Source organism: Centroberyx affinis, unplaced genomic scaffold (genome assembly GCF_046629955.1).
Source record: "Centroberyx affinis isolate AG114_WGS23_722 - 3 ecotype Tasmania unplaced genomic scaffold, CSIRO-AGI_Caff_v1 ptg004114l_1, whole genome shotgun sequence".
In the NCBI taxonomy this organism is placed as follows: Eukaryota; Metazoa; Chordata; class Actinopteri; order Beryciformes; family Berycidae; genus Centroberyx; species Centroberyx affinis.
Window position 1 is genome coordinate 106,543 of NW_027281890.1, and position 15,616 is coordinate 122,158.

General features: G+C 41.4%; 2 protein-coding genes across 3 annotated transcripts; one reads left to right on the forward strand and one right to left on the reverse strand.

The window, feature by feature from the left end:
- Nucleotides 1-113: 113 nt before the first annotated feature.
- On the reverse strand, nucleotides 114-9,165 carry apeh (acylaminoacyl-peptide hydrolase). 2 transcript variants are annotated; one of them, XM_071542470.1, is made up of 23 exons: nucleotides 9,101-9,165; nucleotides 8,491-8,620; nucleotides 7,965-8,091; nucleotides 7,767-7,854; nucleotides 7,453-7,528; nucleotides 7,246-7,337; nucleotides 7,029-7,103; nucleotides 6,788-6,925; nucleotides 6,604-6,695; nucleotides 6,417-6,457; nucleotides 5,905-6,026; nucleotides 5,569-5,629; nucleotides 5,381-5,478; nucleotides 5,188-5,239; nucleotides 4,903-4,991; nucleotides 4,469-4,607; nucleotides 3,006-3,089; nucleotides 2,689-2,769; nucleotides 1,724-1,812; nucleotides 1,164-1,354; nucleotides 765-867; nucleotides 575-681; nucleotides 114-475 (listed from the first exon to the last, which is right to left on the reverse strand). In XM_071542470.1, the coding sequence occupies exons 1-23, from the start codon at nucleotides 9,110-9,112 to the stop codon at nucleotides 370-372; spliced, it is 2,193 nt and encodes a 730-aa protein (XP_071398571.1). In that variant the 5' UTR covers nucleotides 9,113-9,165; the 3' UTR covers nucleotides 114-369. The 2 variants fall into 2 exon arrangements, with proteins under 2 accessions (XP_071398571.1, XP_071398569.1); XM_071542468.1 differs by lacking the exon at nucleotides 9,101-9,165 and having other exon boundaries at nucleotides 8,491-8,698.
- A 555-nt stretch (nucleotides 9,166-9,720) lies between these two features.
- On the forward strand, nucleotides 9,721-15,615 carry capza1b (capping actin protein of muscle Z-line subunit alpha 1b). Its single transcript, XM_071542480.1, has 10 exons — nucleotides 9,721-9,768; nucleotides 11,468-11,531; nucleotides 11,639-11,690; nucleotides 11,988-12,051; nucleotides 12,126-12,332; nucleotides 12,902-12,981; nucleotides 13,211-13,289; nucleotides 13,434-13,505; nucleotides 13,737-13,799; nucleotides 14,067-15,615. The coding sequence occupies exons 1-10, from the start codon at nucleotides 9,730-9,732 to the stop codon at nucleotides 14,205-14,207; spliced, it is 861 nt and encodes a 286-aa protein (XP_071398581.1). The 5' UTR covers nucleotides 9,721-9,729; the 3' UTR covers nucleotides 14,208-15,615.
- Nucleotide 15,616: the final 1 nt, after the last annotated feature.

The following is a 15,616-nucleotide window of genomic DNA, read 5'->3' on the forward strand; positions in this document are numbered from 1 at the left end:
TATGACACACCAACAAGCCCTTTATTTTCTGGGTATAAAGGCATATATAGAAACCTTGGAAAAAACAAGCAAAAAACCATCAAAAATTATTACTAAATATGTTTCCGAGGAAGTCAGAGACAAAACAGTTTTTATTCAAGTCTTGTGTTAAAAATGGAATTCCCCATACACTCACTGGGATTAATTGTAGGCATCAACCTAGCCACAGACGAGTTACAGAAATAGTACAGTTACACAAAGTGAGTTTCCGTTGGAGAGCGCCCTCAACGCTTTGGCTTTGGCTTGGACCTCACACTGTACAGTAGTGTCCCGGTTTGTTATTCTGGTAGCCACGGCAGCTTTTGCGCACTACCGTTTATCTGAGCAGCATCACTGACACAAGTGCTGAGTCATCCACAGAGCGATGTTCATAAAGCCATCTGACTCTGCATCCACCTTGGAGAGGGAGTGGTTGTTCCCTGGGTACCACAGCAACCTTAACAATAAACACAAGTGCATAAGTGAAAAATAAAGGCCCTGTTATGCAGTGCATATCTCACATTACCCAGAAAATTCGCTACCAAGACGAGCTTACCGGACTGGGACCTGTAGTGCTTTCAGAGCTCTGTAGTACTCAATGCCTTGCTTGCTAGGCACACGCTTGTCATCTTCCCCCAAGGTGAGCAATACTGGAGTCTTGACCTGGGAGAGAGATCACCCAATTACTATGTCGTCTAAAGACACCAATGAACTCACATACACATACTCAAGAGAAATACACAGACCTGTGTGATGTGTTTAATGGGGGACTTGTTCAACATCTGCTCCCAAACAGCAGGGTCAGGTAGGCAGTCTGTACTGTAGTCGAAGCCAGCCTCAACCATGCACCTGCATAAAACACAGTTAAGCATACGCAGGAAGAATAATCACTGGATGGTTTTGAAGTGTTTTGTTTCCACAGTGTTTATGTGCATGCACATGTGTGCATTATTGAATACTTCCTGCCCTACAGAGAAGCAGACAGATGCCCTTTATCTCTCCCACCCACACAGCTGTCAGGGGAGAATGTCAGGTCTGCCAGTCATAAAACACCGAAGATATGTAGCTGTGAATGACTGACAGAATGATGCAATGAGTAAGCAGATGTGTGTGCATGTATGAGAATGTGCATTCCTAATATGTACCAGTCTGGGATGTCTGTACTGCCGATCATGGAGGCCATATTGATGACAGGGTTGCGCGCCACACAGGCCTTGTAGAACTCCGGGTACTGTCCAATCAGATGACAGGCCAAGAAACCACCGTGGGAGCCCCCAGCAACTGCCACCTTCTGCTCGTCAAACTCCTGGCCTTTCAGAATACTCTCCACAGCAAACTGGAGTGAAATAAACACATGAAAAAAAAGTAAGAGAACCATTTGTGGTGGAGAACTAAGCAAGAAACAGGAAGAACAGCAAAGCAGGGGAGAGTGGAGTGAAAAATAATAACTGTGCTGATAGTAAAGTTGTAAAACTACTGCCGATACTAGGCATGACTGAATTAGAAACTACCACTGAGCAACCTCAACTAAATATAGGAACACATTAACTCAACCATATAAAAAGGATATTATCATTAGGCAACACTAGGAGGCGTGTTTACCACAGGTGCAAAAGTTATTTTTAGGGCAAACAAATTGAAAGAATGAATCATTCTTGTAAAACAGCATTTGGAGGTGTGTCTGTGTCATTTGTTGTGTTCTCACTTGAACATCTTTGACATCCTGGGTGCCCACGTTGCCAGGTAGTGAGAGGATGCTGTCCTGGCCATAGCCAATAGAGCCACGATAGTTCACTGAAAAATCACAAACACATTAACATCTATGGATTACCTCTAGATGTTATGATATATCATAATATTATTTAAACAAATAGACAGAAATTCTTTAGGGGCGGCAGCAACAAACAGGTTAGAGAAGTGGGCTTGTGACTATAGGGTTGTTGGTTTGAATCCTGAACAGACTGAAAAAATCTGGGCAGGGAAAGTCTCTCAGTGACTGTTGAGGTACCCTTGAGCAAGGCATTCAAGTCCCCAAACTGCTCCAGCAGAGTTCCTCAGCAGTCAGCTACAACTGTGAAGGATGTAGATAAGGGCAAAGGGTTCCCAATACTAAAAAAAATGAATGAGAACCACTTCTACTTAAAAAAGAGCACTATTTAATCCAAGCTTCACAGTTGCACAGATGAAAACTGCACAGACCATAGGCAATGGAACAGTAAGTATGGCTTTGCAATACATGAAAACTTAAGGCCACATGCTTCAAGTGGACACACTTCCTCAGGCAGCAATCGTCCATTAGCTTGGATAAATAGTATTCTTTTTGCATCGAAAGTGGTTCCCCTCTCCTTAATGTAAGGACGGGTGAAAAAGCACATGTGTGCTCTTTAAAAGTTCCCTGGGAATAAATAGATAAATAAATAAAAATATTTTAAAAAGTATCCCAGCAGTGGCTAGGAGAATGTATGAATAAATACATCTGCTAATTACATTCTGGCACCCTATCAAGGTAATTAGCCCAACATATAGGGCCCTACTAATGACTGGCTATAAGACAGGCTGTGATCCTTGCTCATCCACTTAAACACAGACACATCCTATCAATGGATAAAACTCCCCTGACCAGGTTTCACACATACTAAAGGCACTACATTGCTTAAAACTTGAACTCACCCAGTAATATAGCAAAGCCCATCCTGCACAGCGCAGAGGAGGAGAGAAGCCAGTCGGCTACAATCACTGAGTGAGGACCCCCTAAGTGAAAGAAACAATTATGTGAGATGCAGCACTGACAAGAACAAGCAAAATAAATGTAGATATATCTCTTTATCTGCTTTTTTACTTGATTAAATACTGTAAAGAGAATGTTTCATTATACTTCTACATTGATACATGTGACTATTAACTTTTTAGCTTAATTCTCAGATATGCTCAAGAAAACATGTAATTATTGCAGAACTACGGTATGTGCCATGATGAGAGTGACCAACCATGAGGGGAGACGATGAGAGGCAGCTTCACTCCCTCCTTCACCTCCTTTGGTTTGAGCAGCAAAGCTTCAAAATCCAGGCCAGCTAGAAACAAAGAGAAACATTCAGTAGTGCCATCATGATGATGTAACTGTACGCAGTTTCATCATAATACCATGCACAGCAAAAATCTGGATCCTGTCCAGAACCAACTGCATGACACCGGGATGAATAAAAGTTCAGGAAAGACTGCCACTGACCCTGTCCATGAGGCTCTTTCAACCAACTTTCCCGTCACCTCAGCAGCTTTCTCCAAAGAGCTTCAACTAAACCAGCCCTTCTAAGACTAACCCCCTGTAAACACCACAATCACTGGACTCCACCTCACCATCCAACAGAACCGTCAGTAACCTTAGGACAATAACTTTTTACATTACCATGCTATGTATTATTATTTTGTACTAACTTGTACTACAATGTCTACACAACCCTATGTACTTGAGAGATCTGGCACGTGCCACTTAGGTGTAGGTGTATAGACTGTACAGTATGTCTGGCACCTAACTCCTCCAGGCATGTAACTATGGCTGGTGCAGTTGTCAAGGAGACCATCAACATCCATAGGAAGAGTGGGCCTCAGTGGCTGTGAACTATATATACATCTCAGAATCTCTACTTGTACAACACCTATGTTTTGATTTGATGGTCTTGTGTAAAGCATGAACCAATATTTCATGATTTTTGTTGGCTGTGCATATCATGATGTCAAAAATAAAGAACTTCTACCTGGAGGACATTTCCTTTTGTTTTGAAAGGATTGCTGGGAATTATATGCTACTGTGTCCTATATATCTATAGGTTAACTCTGCTCACTCTTACATGTGATCAATAATATAATCTACTTCAGTCTTTACAGCTGCTGCAAGCTAGCGTTAGCAGCAACAAAGCCAGGAGTTCGATGAGACATAAAAAAAAGCCAGGAGCTTGGACTGAAAGAGGCTTGTGGCAGAGATGAATTCTAATGAGTGAGTACAAATTACTTGCACATGCAATATAATGATCACTAATCTATATCAGTGCCAAATGACCAATGTATCAGGTTGTCGTGCAAAGTATGACAAGTGATAATTTATTAGAGTCTGTCGTGCCTGTAAGCCTGTAGGTCTTGAGATGTGTTCTTTCCCGAAGGTTAATTGCTTTGTGATTGTCATGGAATACTGAGCAATAGGCAATGTGTGTGCGCAAGCTTGATTTGTATTGCACTATTTGGTTGTTTGTTTGATTTACAGAACAGGCTGCAAAATACTGCACATTATAATTGCGTTGTAATGGGCAATTCAAGTGATTCTCATCTCCATCATGATAAAACACTGTAATTGTATCCTTTCACACCTATGGAATAGTGAGAAAAAGTGGATGTATTTTGGCTCATCCTGCTATGAGTCCTGTCTAGATACCAAGAAAGGGAGGGCTGATGCTCTTACGGTATTGGCTGTTGTCTTGTTCTGGGGGAGGGCTAAAGGTCAAGATCTGCCAATCGATGTCTGGCTGGCTCTGAGACTCCTCCAGAGTAACCCAGACCACTTCCTCTTGGGAACCATTGGCCGGTAGAAAACCACACCTCTGGACACAGGGAATGACATTGCAACAGGTGACATAGTAGTTCCCTCATTAAATAGAGATGTTTTACTCAATTCTAAAGTATCCCACCCAGTGTTTCCTTTAGATCCATTTAGCTGCCAAAAATTGCTGCAAAAATGCCCCACATCTAGAAAAAATATACAATGAAAATTCCTAATTTTGCCTCATTGCTCAGCCCACAAAAAACAGTCTTGTGGCATATGTCACGAAAAAATATTTACAATTGCAACAGCACACACACATTTACACAACGTTCTACAGAAAACACTGATCCTACCAGACTTGGGGGGCAGTTTGGAGAGGAGCAGCTGACCACCATCAGATCTCTCTCTAGGTTCAGCAGACACCAGTTACCAACATCAGACTCTACAGGCAAATAAAGAACATCATTAGACCCACACTGAAACATAAACACGTTCAAGCTGTCCCTGAACGCTGTTATGGTAATCAAATCAGTTATTAGGAGATGACAACAGCAAATAGCCGCAAAACAGGAGTGTCTGGAACTGTTAGCCCAGAGTCTGAGTAATGCAAAAGCTGATAAATGTGCCAAGTGACTCACTGGAAGTCAGAGAGGTGACGTTCCCTGTGCTTATATCCACCACCAGCAGATCCTACAAGAGACCATAACAACTGTAATGAAGGCATGCTTACTTGAAATATTTCTGGCTGAAAAGGCAAACAAATCAGGAAAAAAAACATCCAAGCTTCATTTTCTCCATAGTAACAGGCCGTTTCCCTGGTAATGGCTTTACCTTGCGGCTGCGCTGGGGACAGGCAATGAGAACACGCTGGCTGTCAGCAGACCAGCACTGAGGGGACAACTGGGAGCTGTAGATACCAGCAAAGCCATCTGTAAAGCCACACAAACACACACACACTGAGCTTGATATGAAAATCAGAAAAAAGTGCATTCATGTGACTAATGCCAAGTATTCCTTACCCTCCGCAGGTCTCTTCACCACATCCACCACCACTGAGGTCTTCTTAGTGTACCAGTCAAACTAGAAGTAAAACATGCAAGTAACATATGAAAGCAAATATATTCATTTATCTATGTATTTATTTTTGCTTACTCCCATGGTTATGTCAACAGAATAGAAAGCCATAAGAAAGTGTATTGTGTGCACAAAGATACATCCCTACTTACTCTTTTCAATGAACTTTCCATAATATATTAATATCCATCAGTGAAAGTCAGTACAAAGACAGCACATATACTATGTAAAGAAGGGAAGGTATACAGGTCTTTTGCTAAAGGGGCTTTTCTCTGTCTTACCATACAGAGCCTACTGCACTGCATGTGCGGTCCATAGACGGCACACTCCAGGTAGACAATCCTACACTGGTCTGGGCTGAGCCTGGGGGAGCACACTGCACTGGTGCCTGACGACAGCTGCTCTGAGGGACACAACACACAAACACACACATTTCACACCAGACTAGTGAATTGGGAAATACGTGGGTCAACCATCAGTGTGAAAGGGGCGACTCAGGTAAGTCAATCACAAAAATTATCCAGATCAATATCAGGGACGAGAGCCCGGTTAAACGTTGCTCTGCTTGGTATTTGGCGCTTAACTCGTTGCTCATAGCACCGTGTCTGGCGCGTCATGTTGTCTGCCATGTTGAACACAGAATGTAAACATGCAAGCTGTGATGATGTTAAAATGTGACAGCCCATAGGACACTGCCATGTACAAAGCTTGGTGTGTCTCCTACATGGAATGGTGGATCAGCACATCTCAATATATTTGGATTGTATATGTGTGTATAACAGAAGAGACTTACCACATTTTCCACCAGTAAGATCCACATAGAACAAGGAGGACCTGACAGCAGAATCAGAGAAAAGAGAAAGATGAATGACATTCAGTATGAGCCAACAAATTATATCCTGAACTAGTCAAAAACTCTGGACTTATTGCCTCAGTTTCTGACAGGCCAGTTTAATTCTGACTCAGTGGGCAGTGCTCACCTCCTGTTGGGGCAGTACTTGAGGCCAAGTCTGAAAGGCTCGTGCCACCAGCCCACAAACACCACACCTGTGTCACCTGGAGCCCAAAATGCCTGCAGAGAGCGAGATAGAGTACTCACTGGTAGCGTACAGATATTTATAAACATCCATGCGTCATTGCACAAATGCATACTGTAGTACTGACCTGTCCAGGTGAGATATTTTCAGGCACTCCCTCCAACACAGAGACGTTGTTACCCTCGATGTCCAATACACAGAGCACAGGACAGCTCTTACTAACCAGTGTCTCTCCCCAGTCCTCATAGAAGACAAACTGCTCCCCCTGCAGGAATAGAACAACAAACACGCCATAAGCAATTTGGTATATTTTCATATAATAATGAAAATAGTTTGTGTTTTGGAAGGATTCATTGCAAGGTATTCACTTTGGTGGCCTCCTTCCTCTCCACTTTCATAGTCTCCTCCTCGTCCCCAATAGAAGACGACTCTGGCGATTCCGTCTACAACAGAAAATGAGACATAGAATGACTTATCATTGACCACTGGTAATTACCTGTTTATTATACTAGGCCTATCTCCCTATGGCAATATGGCATTGATTTGCTCCTGGAGTTCTGATTTAAACCAGTGCTGCTGACAGACCTGGAAGAAGGACTCAGCCTTGGGCCTCTTCCTCTCTGCCACATACAGGAGGTGGGTCTCAGAATGGGACCATACCAGGCAGCCAAACTGCTCTAAGGAAGGAAAACACAGTGTGGTTGACATCTGCACTGGCACATGTGAAGGCAAAGGTTGAACAAATGGGATAAAGGGAAAATGCAGATTTTAAGAAGCTCAGATGTCTCTCACCATCCTCATAGACTTTGCCATGCTTCTTTAAGGCTGTAAGGTTGATGCTCTTCATCTTGATGTTCTTACTCCAAATCTGGAGGGTCACAGAGGGGGCACGGGAGGAGAGGGGTCAAAGGTCTCTCAAGCTCACAATTCAAACTCACCTCAACTTTAAGAAATATTGGCTACAGATAGAAAATTGGAAGTATCAGAGATAGTGAGGTGCACAGAGAAGGGAGCAAAAGAGAGAGAAAGGGAGAGGGAGAGATATATCAGGCGTAGTAGGGTGAGAGAAATGCTGTGGAACATGAGCTAGACCACCAGCCACTCACCTCCAGAAACTGTTTATCCTCTCCCTTGACTGTGCACTCTCTGACCACAGCCTTCATTTCTCCGGAGGGGGAATCTTTACTAAGCACTCTGACAGGACAAACACACAAGACATCTCTCAGTGCTGCAGTATGGGTTAGGCCTGTGTTAATTAGTGCGGTCCACTCCACTGCAGACGGAATAATAAAAGGTATACATACTCTCCCTTGATCTCGGTGCAGTTTCCAGAGGGTCCAGAGTAGACCACTGATTTGTCATCGTGGAATACAATGTACTGCCGGCAAAACTTGACATTCTCATTTCTCTCCAGATCACGCTGGCTCCATTCTGGAGAAGAAACCAAACAGAATGCTATTTATGTCCATAGACATCTCTTCATCTAGGTAACAGCAAACCTTTATCAGATGACACATGTTGTACAGTAAGCAAGATAACCTGACCAAGTCATTAAACTTTCCATACTTGGAATGCATCATTTCTGGGGGTCTGCCTTTATGTTTTTTTTTTGTTTGTTTTTTTTTGTTATCAATTTACACTTCACTCTACATACTGTATATCTCCATCTTTCAATGAGCTGTACGCTCCATATAAATCTTTCCTGATGTACACAGATGGGACATCATAGTATAGCACAGAAACTCTGAATTGGGCCTCTATATGAATGCTCACCTTGGATTAGGTACAATAGATATTAACATCATACTGTATTGATGAATGCAGACATACCTGTGTAGATGTTGCTGTATTTGCCTCCATACTGGGAGGTGATGACAGGTCCCACGTCTGCTCTGCTCAGAGAAGGGAAGAGGCTGAGCTCTCTGTAGAGTTTGGAAATTTCCTCTGGGTTGGTCATCACCTGACAACACGTAGCAGACAAACTCACACTGCGTCTCAGTGATAAAAATTGTCTCACAATGAACAATGACCTATTCATTTTGCACACTGGAGCTAGTCTGCCATGTATAAGTTTGTAGTTAACTGGCTAGCTAGCGTGTTCATTGTCCAAAAAGCAAACTGTTGGCTTATATTACCCTATTGCTTTTTGCAAATAAAACAAACAAGGGCTGCTCGATATACAAACAAGTGAACAAGCTAGTTCGCTAACTTACTAGCCGGATTACATTTGACCAGGAAGTTCCTGTAGCATCTGACGACTAACAGCTAACGTCAGCTAGCTTGAAAGCTGCCTAATGTATTCGTTATCGAGGTTCTTGAGAGCGTAATTAACGCTATACACTTCCCACCGCTAGATATAGTTTATTTGTTGATTATATAGCTGTAGGGTTAGTCACCTGTTCACAGCCACAGAATAATTAGTCAGTTTAATCTTACGTACCTGTGACTCCATGACTAGGACTGTGTGTGTCGCTAGTCTGCAACTGTCAAGCAATCACAATACAACAGTCTGGCTGCAACAGTGTAAAGTTAACCGGAATAAAACAGTAGAAATTCCTGTCAAAACGTTAAAAAATAAAAGCCTTCCTGACAAACGTGCAAACATGTTGCAAAGGTTTCGAGTAATACAAAATGCCAGAGTGAAAACAAAGAATAAATCATATACAAAATATATTCATCACCCAGTTTCAAATGGATATACACTTTGTATACTTTATATATACCACAGCCCATACGCCTTTATGCTTTTATTTTGTAGCCAAATTTCCTATCGTCTGGTGGTATTCTAGCTCTCTTTGGCTGACTTGACTCAGTTTATTTGGCAAGCTTTTGGCGCCCTCTGGCGTTGTACATGATTAGTTGTCTTTATTCTTGTGCATAAATACAGAAATTGCATTGTATGGCATTGTGTGCTGTTTCTGTGGCACAAAAATGACACATATTTTGAGAAGATATAATGCCAAATTGCTTTGACGTATTCATACAATTTTCAATGTCTGATTGACAATCACCGCACTGTTTCTGTCAGTCAGCTGGGGGCTGGGGTAGGTGGGGTCACAAAGAGCCAAGATGGCTGACTTTGAGGAGCCGCTGTCAGATGAAGAGAAGGTTTAAAGATTATTTTATTCTTTACCGAACATATTTTGTCCATTTTGTAGAGAGCTATCAAGTGCTATAAATTCACTAGAATGCACGATCAAGTTTTGGAAGGATAAAGCCAGCTTTCGGTCACGTATCGAAATGTTAAACTTGTGTTTTTTAGCTATCGTTAGCTAACCACTTACGCTAGCTAATGCTTTTAGTTAGCTAGCGGAAGCAAGTGCTCACAGTTAAACCAGAGGAAGCTTGCATTGAAAACTTTTTACCAGTTGTACTTGATTGGATGGAAGCAAATGCATTTAAGCCTGTTCACAAACGAGCGTTGTAATGCACATGGCAATCTGGAATAACTGCTGTATTTGCTAGGTTCTTCTCATATAGCTAACGTTAGCAGCTACATTGCTTTGGATTTCTGGGTCAAACAGATTCAGTTGCAGCTCAAATATTTGTTAGCCACACATGGCTTGAGGGCAGGGTATGGGTGCCTAGAATCTAGATGAAGCCTGATATTGACACCCTCCTCAATACGAGGAGTAGGGAGAGGCAAAGCTCAAATGATTATGACTGACAGACTTTCTACAGACTAATTAATGAGGAGGAGATATTGAGTCAGTCTGTTTACAGGGGAAATTCATGTTATTGCTACCATACTAGACACTTTCGTTTAAAACCGTGGACACGAAATTAAATTAAATTAAATTCAAAGCTCTACACAAGAGTGGCCACATTCTCCCGGTGACACCCAGAGACTAATCCTGGTGCATGTCTATTGGTAGCGAAAAGGGAAAACATGTATAAAGCTTGAACACACACACTAGTCCTCATAGTACGTTTCCAATCCATTGTTAATTAATGGGGCAGCTTCAGGCTTAGCTACAATACTTGCTTACATGCAGGGATAAAAGGTGTATTTTTATTGATATACAAACGCTGCTTCGTGGATTGGATGTATGCTGAAATTAGGAGTGGAGACCAGTAAGCATTGGCTATTACAGGCTCTCACAGCATCACAGAATAGAGCTTTGTTGTATAAACATTTAACTGGGTTTGGTTGTGTTTTACGTTTTTAAATATTGATTCAACTGTCTAAGATAAAATTCAATGTTTATTATGTTTTAGATGATTAGGCCTATTTCATTTTTCACTTTAAAAATGTCAAAAGCTGTAAGATTCGTGTCATTGAGCTTATTCTAGTTTGCAAAGTTCATCATGCTTTGTAAAACATGCTTGCTATTTGTGCAGTTGTTGGCTAACGTTTTTTACAATTGGAAAATAGTCGGTTGCAGTGCGAGGTTTAAGGGATAAGAGATCTGAATCTACCAGCTGCAACATGCTGGCCTGTCATGTAAAGATGACAAATGTGTAACAAAACTAAAAAAAAGTTCCACTATATCTTGCAAAACTGAAATATGTGTTGTGGTATCAGTTATAGTCATATCCATTTACGATAAATTACAACTGGATGACCACCAACAACTTGGTAACAACAGTCAGTAACAAAATTTAATTAAAATAAGTTTTGTTTTCAATATTGTGACAGTATTGTTTGGGTGTAGTTTTGTATTTCCTATTGAAGAGTAAAATTAGTATATCAGTACAGGGTGAGGCATTCGTTTGTAGTCTCACTACTTCTACGAATATATAGTACATCAAATCATATTTTAAGGATTGCTAAACTAATAGATCAAATTTTATGTGGTGTCTGCAGGTCCGCATAGCGGCTAACTTTGTGACTCATGCCCCCCCGGGAGAGTTCAATGAAGTCTTCAATGGTAAGAAGCAGCTGTCTCTGGCATTGTGCCAATGATAATGTCTTATTTGTGGTGTTAGGACTGCACAACCCAAACACTGAATTAATGTTTTCGTTTTGTCTTGCCAGATGTGCGGCTCCTCCTCAACAATGACAACCTCCTCAGGGAGGGAGCATCACAGTGAGTAACATTCACTTCCCACTAAACTCCCACATTCAAGTATTTGTAATGATTTGAACTGTCCAAGAACAATAAGAGCCCCCATATTGGTGGGATGGTTGCAGAAAATACTCAGTATTAGCAGAACTGTTAGATAACTGTAATTTTGCTGGTGGCAAAGTACTCCATATTAGGGAATTGTGGCATTGAATCATACCGTTAGCGTGTTTATATTTTCAAACTGCTCAGTAGAAATGGTCACTCTGCTGCCATTCTATTAATACCTATTATATCTTTCTGTTCAACACATTTCCCCAGCTCCTTTGCCCAGTACAACATGGATCAGTTCACCCCTGCCAAACTAGAGGGCTACGATGAGCCGGTATGTTTCATCCTTTCGTTGTTCTTATTTCTTACATAAGAGCCAGTGTGAGACCTTTCCCTCTCCCTCCCTAGGTTCTGATCACGGAGCATGGTGACTTGGGTCAGGGACGTTTCCTGGACCCCCGCAACCGCGTGTCGTTCCGCTTCGACCACCTAAGGAAGGAGGTGAGCGACGTGCAGCCGTGTGAAGGAGAGACGGCCCTGCGAGCCTGGAGAGATGCCTGCGATACTGCCCTGAGTGCCTACGTCAAGGAGCACTACCCCAGTGGAGTCTGCACGGTAACGTACACACACAAAAGTGTGGCAATGTACAGAATAGGGCTGGGCAATATATCGATATTATATCGATATTGTGATATGAGACTAGATATCGTCTTAGATTTTGGATATCGTAATATCGTGATATGGCATAAGTGTTGTCTTTTCCTGGTTTTAAAGGCTGCATTACAGTAAAGTGATGTCATTTTCTGAACTTACCAGACTGTTCTAGCTGTTCTATTATTTGCCTTTACCCACTTAGTCATTATATCCACATTACTGATGATTATTTATCAAAAATCTCATTGTGTAAATATTTTGTGAAAGCTCTAATAGTCGTCCCTACAATATTGTCGCAATATCGATATCGAGGTATTTGGTCAAAAATATTGTGATATTTGATTTTGTCCATATCGCCCAGCCCTACTTACAACTGAACATTTAGCCCACTTCGTAGAAAATACCGAGATATATATATTGTGTATCGCCATTCAGCCTAAAAATACCAAGATATGATTTTTGGTCCATATTGCCCAGCCCTAGTACAGAATATAGACCACACTTTAGCCTTTCCTTTCTGTGTGTTGCAGGTATATGGGAAAACAGTTGATGGCCAGCAAACTATCATTGCCTGCATTGAGGGACATCAGTTTCAACCCAAAAACTTCTGGTACAATATCCCCCTGCTGTTTATGAGCACATCTGTCTCTTCAAATAACTTAATATATTCATGTACTTACTACTGTATTATATTATATCTGTATCACAAAGGTTCCAATTGACTTCTCTACTTTCTTGTCTTAGTGAAAATAAAATAATTGGTCACCCAGGTCCATAAACACTGCTGATGTTATGTTTTCTGATTGTAACGAGAGCTTTTCTTCATTTCTCTAACACAGGAACGGTCGCTGTAGGTCAGAGTGGAAGCTTACCATTGGTCAGTCCACTTCTCAGGTGGTGGGAGTGTTGAAAATTCAGGTGAATTATTTCCAGTGTGCTTAGATGTATTAATAGCAATACTGATACTAATGATATACTAATACAATACTAATGATGTCAGGGAAAAATGTTGATTGTTCAAAAGCACCAATTTACCAGTTAAATGCCTCTTTCTGTCTCAAGGTGCACTATTATGAAGATGGGAATGTGCAGCTTGTTAGCCACAAGGAGATAGAAGAATCAATACCAGTGACTGTGAGTGGGAAATATTTTACTTTTGACACATATGCGTGGACAAACACTCACACAAACAACTCTGAAAAGAAAGTGAATGCCTTCAAACATGGATTAAATGTCACGTTGTTTACATAGTATTAGACCAGTTGTGTCAGCTCCGGTCATACACAGAGTTCATGCATCAGTGCAATGAGGAAGAAGATGATTATTGTGTGTGTGTGTGTGTGTGTGTGTGTGTTTTTTAAACAGAATGAAAGCCAGACAGTCAAGGAATTTGTTGACATCATTGAGAACGCTGAAAATGATTACCAGGTAAGCTATCTTCCTTGACAGTGAAAGGGGAACATTGAAGACAAAGTGATAGGGTGATTTTATAGGGACAAAGACACATTTTGTAGTTCGTAGCTGTTCATAATACAACAAATAAAAAAAAAACAGTATCTAAATGTTGTTGAATCGTGTCTGACTGACAGGTTGTAAAAGAAATACAGGGGTCAGTATAAACACACATAAAGAAGAATATTTAATCACGTCTGTATACTAACAACCAAACTTGTTGCCCTCCTCTTTTGCCCTCAGACCGCAATCAGTGAGAACTACCAGACCATGTCTGACACCACCTTCAAGGCCCTGCGTCGCCAGCTGCCTGTCACACGCACTAAGATCGACTGGAATAAGATCCTTAGCTACAAGATTGGCAAGGAGATGCAGAACGCCTAGAGGAAGGACAGGGACTGGCCAGAGAGATGCACACTCCACTGGGCCAATAACCCACCTATACATGCGCAAGGACTAACCAAAGCAAAACTATATCAGTATGGGGCAAGGAATTAAAAAAACAAAACAAATAAGCAAAGCTGAAGATTTGCAGACTGTTAGGCACAGGTATCCGTCTGTTTTAAGGAAGCTGTGGTTTTGGAGATAATTGTGGTTTGGAGAAGGTGGTTCCTTCTGGATCTGTGTTACTAGAGAGTTGCATAGGGTCATTGTGCAGGGCTCTGCTTAGGACTGCTACATTAGAGGGATAAATCTTTCTTTAGCCATCTAAGGGATCACTGATCTGCCCAGATTTGATTGTCAAATGTTACACTTAAAACAATGTATTTCTTATGTTGGCCAAACTGGTGCAGATCTGTGATCAGCTCAAGGTGGAGATAGCATTTCAGAAGCCAGAGACAGGAACCGGGACCTTACAGGGCACTTGATAACAGCAATTGTAAGCACACCATCACATATCAGGGTTTGTTTTTAGACAGGAAGATATGAATGTTGTTGACATATCTGAATATTGTTGACAAATTCAGTGCACAAATATAGTGGAATTGGAAAACGTGTACATCAGTAAAATGAGGACATTGACAGGAATATTTCCAGCAGTCATCTGTCTTTTTAACTGTTCCTAAGCTTATAGTATTGCAGAATCGAGATGGAACTCAGTCATACTTTGCTAATGAAATTGACAGTATTTGTAACTGTTAACTTTTAGCAGTAGCATGATCCTTAGCATAGCTCTGTTCCTGCACTGTAGACCTAAATGTGTGTCGGTGTCTGTCAGGGCCAAGGGAATGTTTACTTGTTTTCTGTTGTGGTCCTCTGATGTACTGTCTGTCTCCGCCCATGAAAGCTACGATGACCGAAACACACTAAAGCTCCTCTGCTTCTGAATCCATAATGCATTCTCCTCTCTCTTACTTTGGCAACACCACCTCCATTGCTGTATAGCTTTTCCTTTGTGAAAGGAAAACATACTCATATTAACCAAGATTTATTTGCCAAAATCTCTTTCCTATGGTAAAGAACTCCATACTCCCTCCCATGTATGCAAATCTCTATTTTAATACGCTGGTTTTTGTTGGAGTCTTAGGATGTCGCACTCTTAACTGTAACAAACTGTTTCTTGTGTATCAGTCGATGCCAAGTGAACACAAAGCAGTTTTTGCCATGTAAGGTGGAAGCCGGATTATCTCTGTTACACGATTGCTTAATAGGCTGACTCTGGATCAGTTACATGTTAGCTATGTGTGCTGTGTTCAACCCTTACACTATACTATAACTGTGTGCCGATCAGTTATAAACTTTAAAGACTGTACTGCCCCATTCTGTTGTATGAATAAATGGATTGATCATCT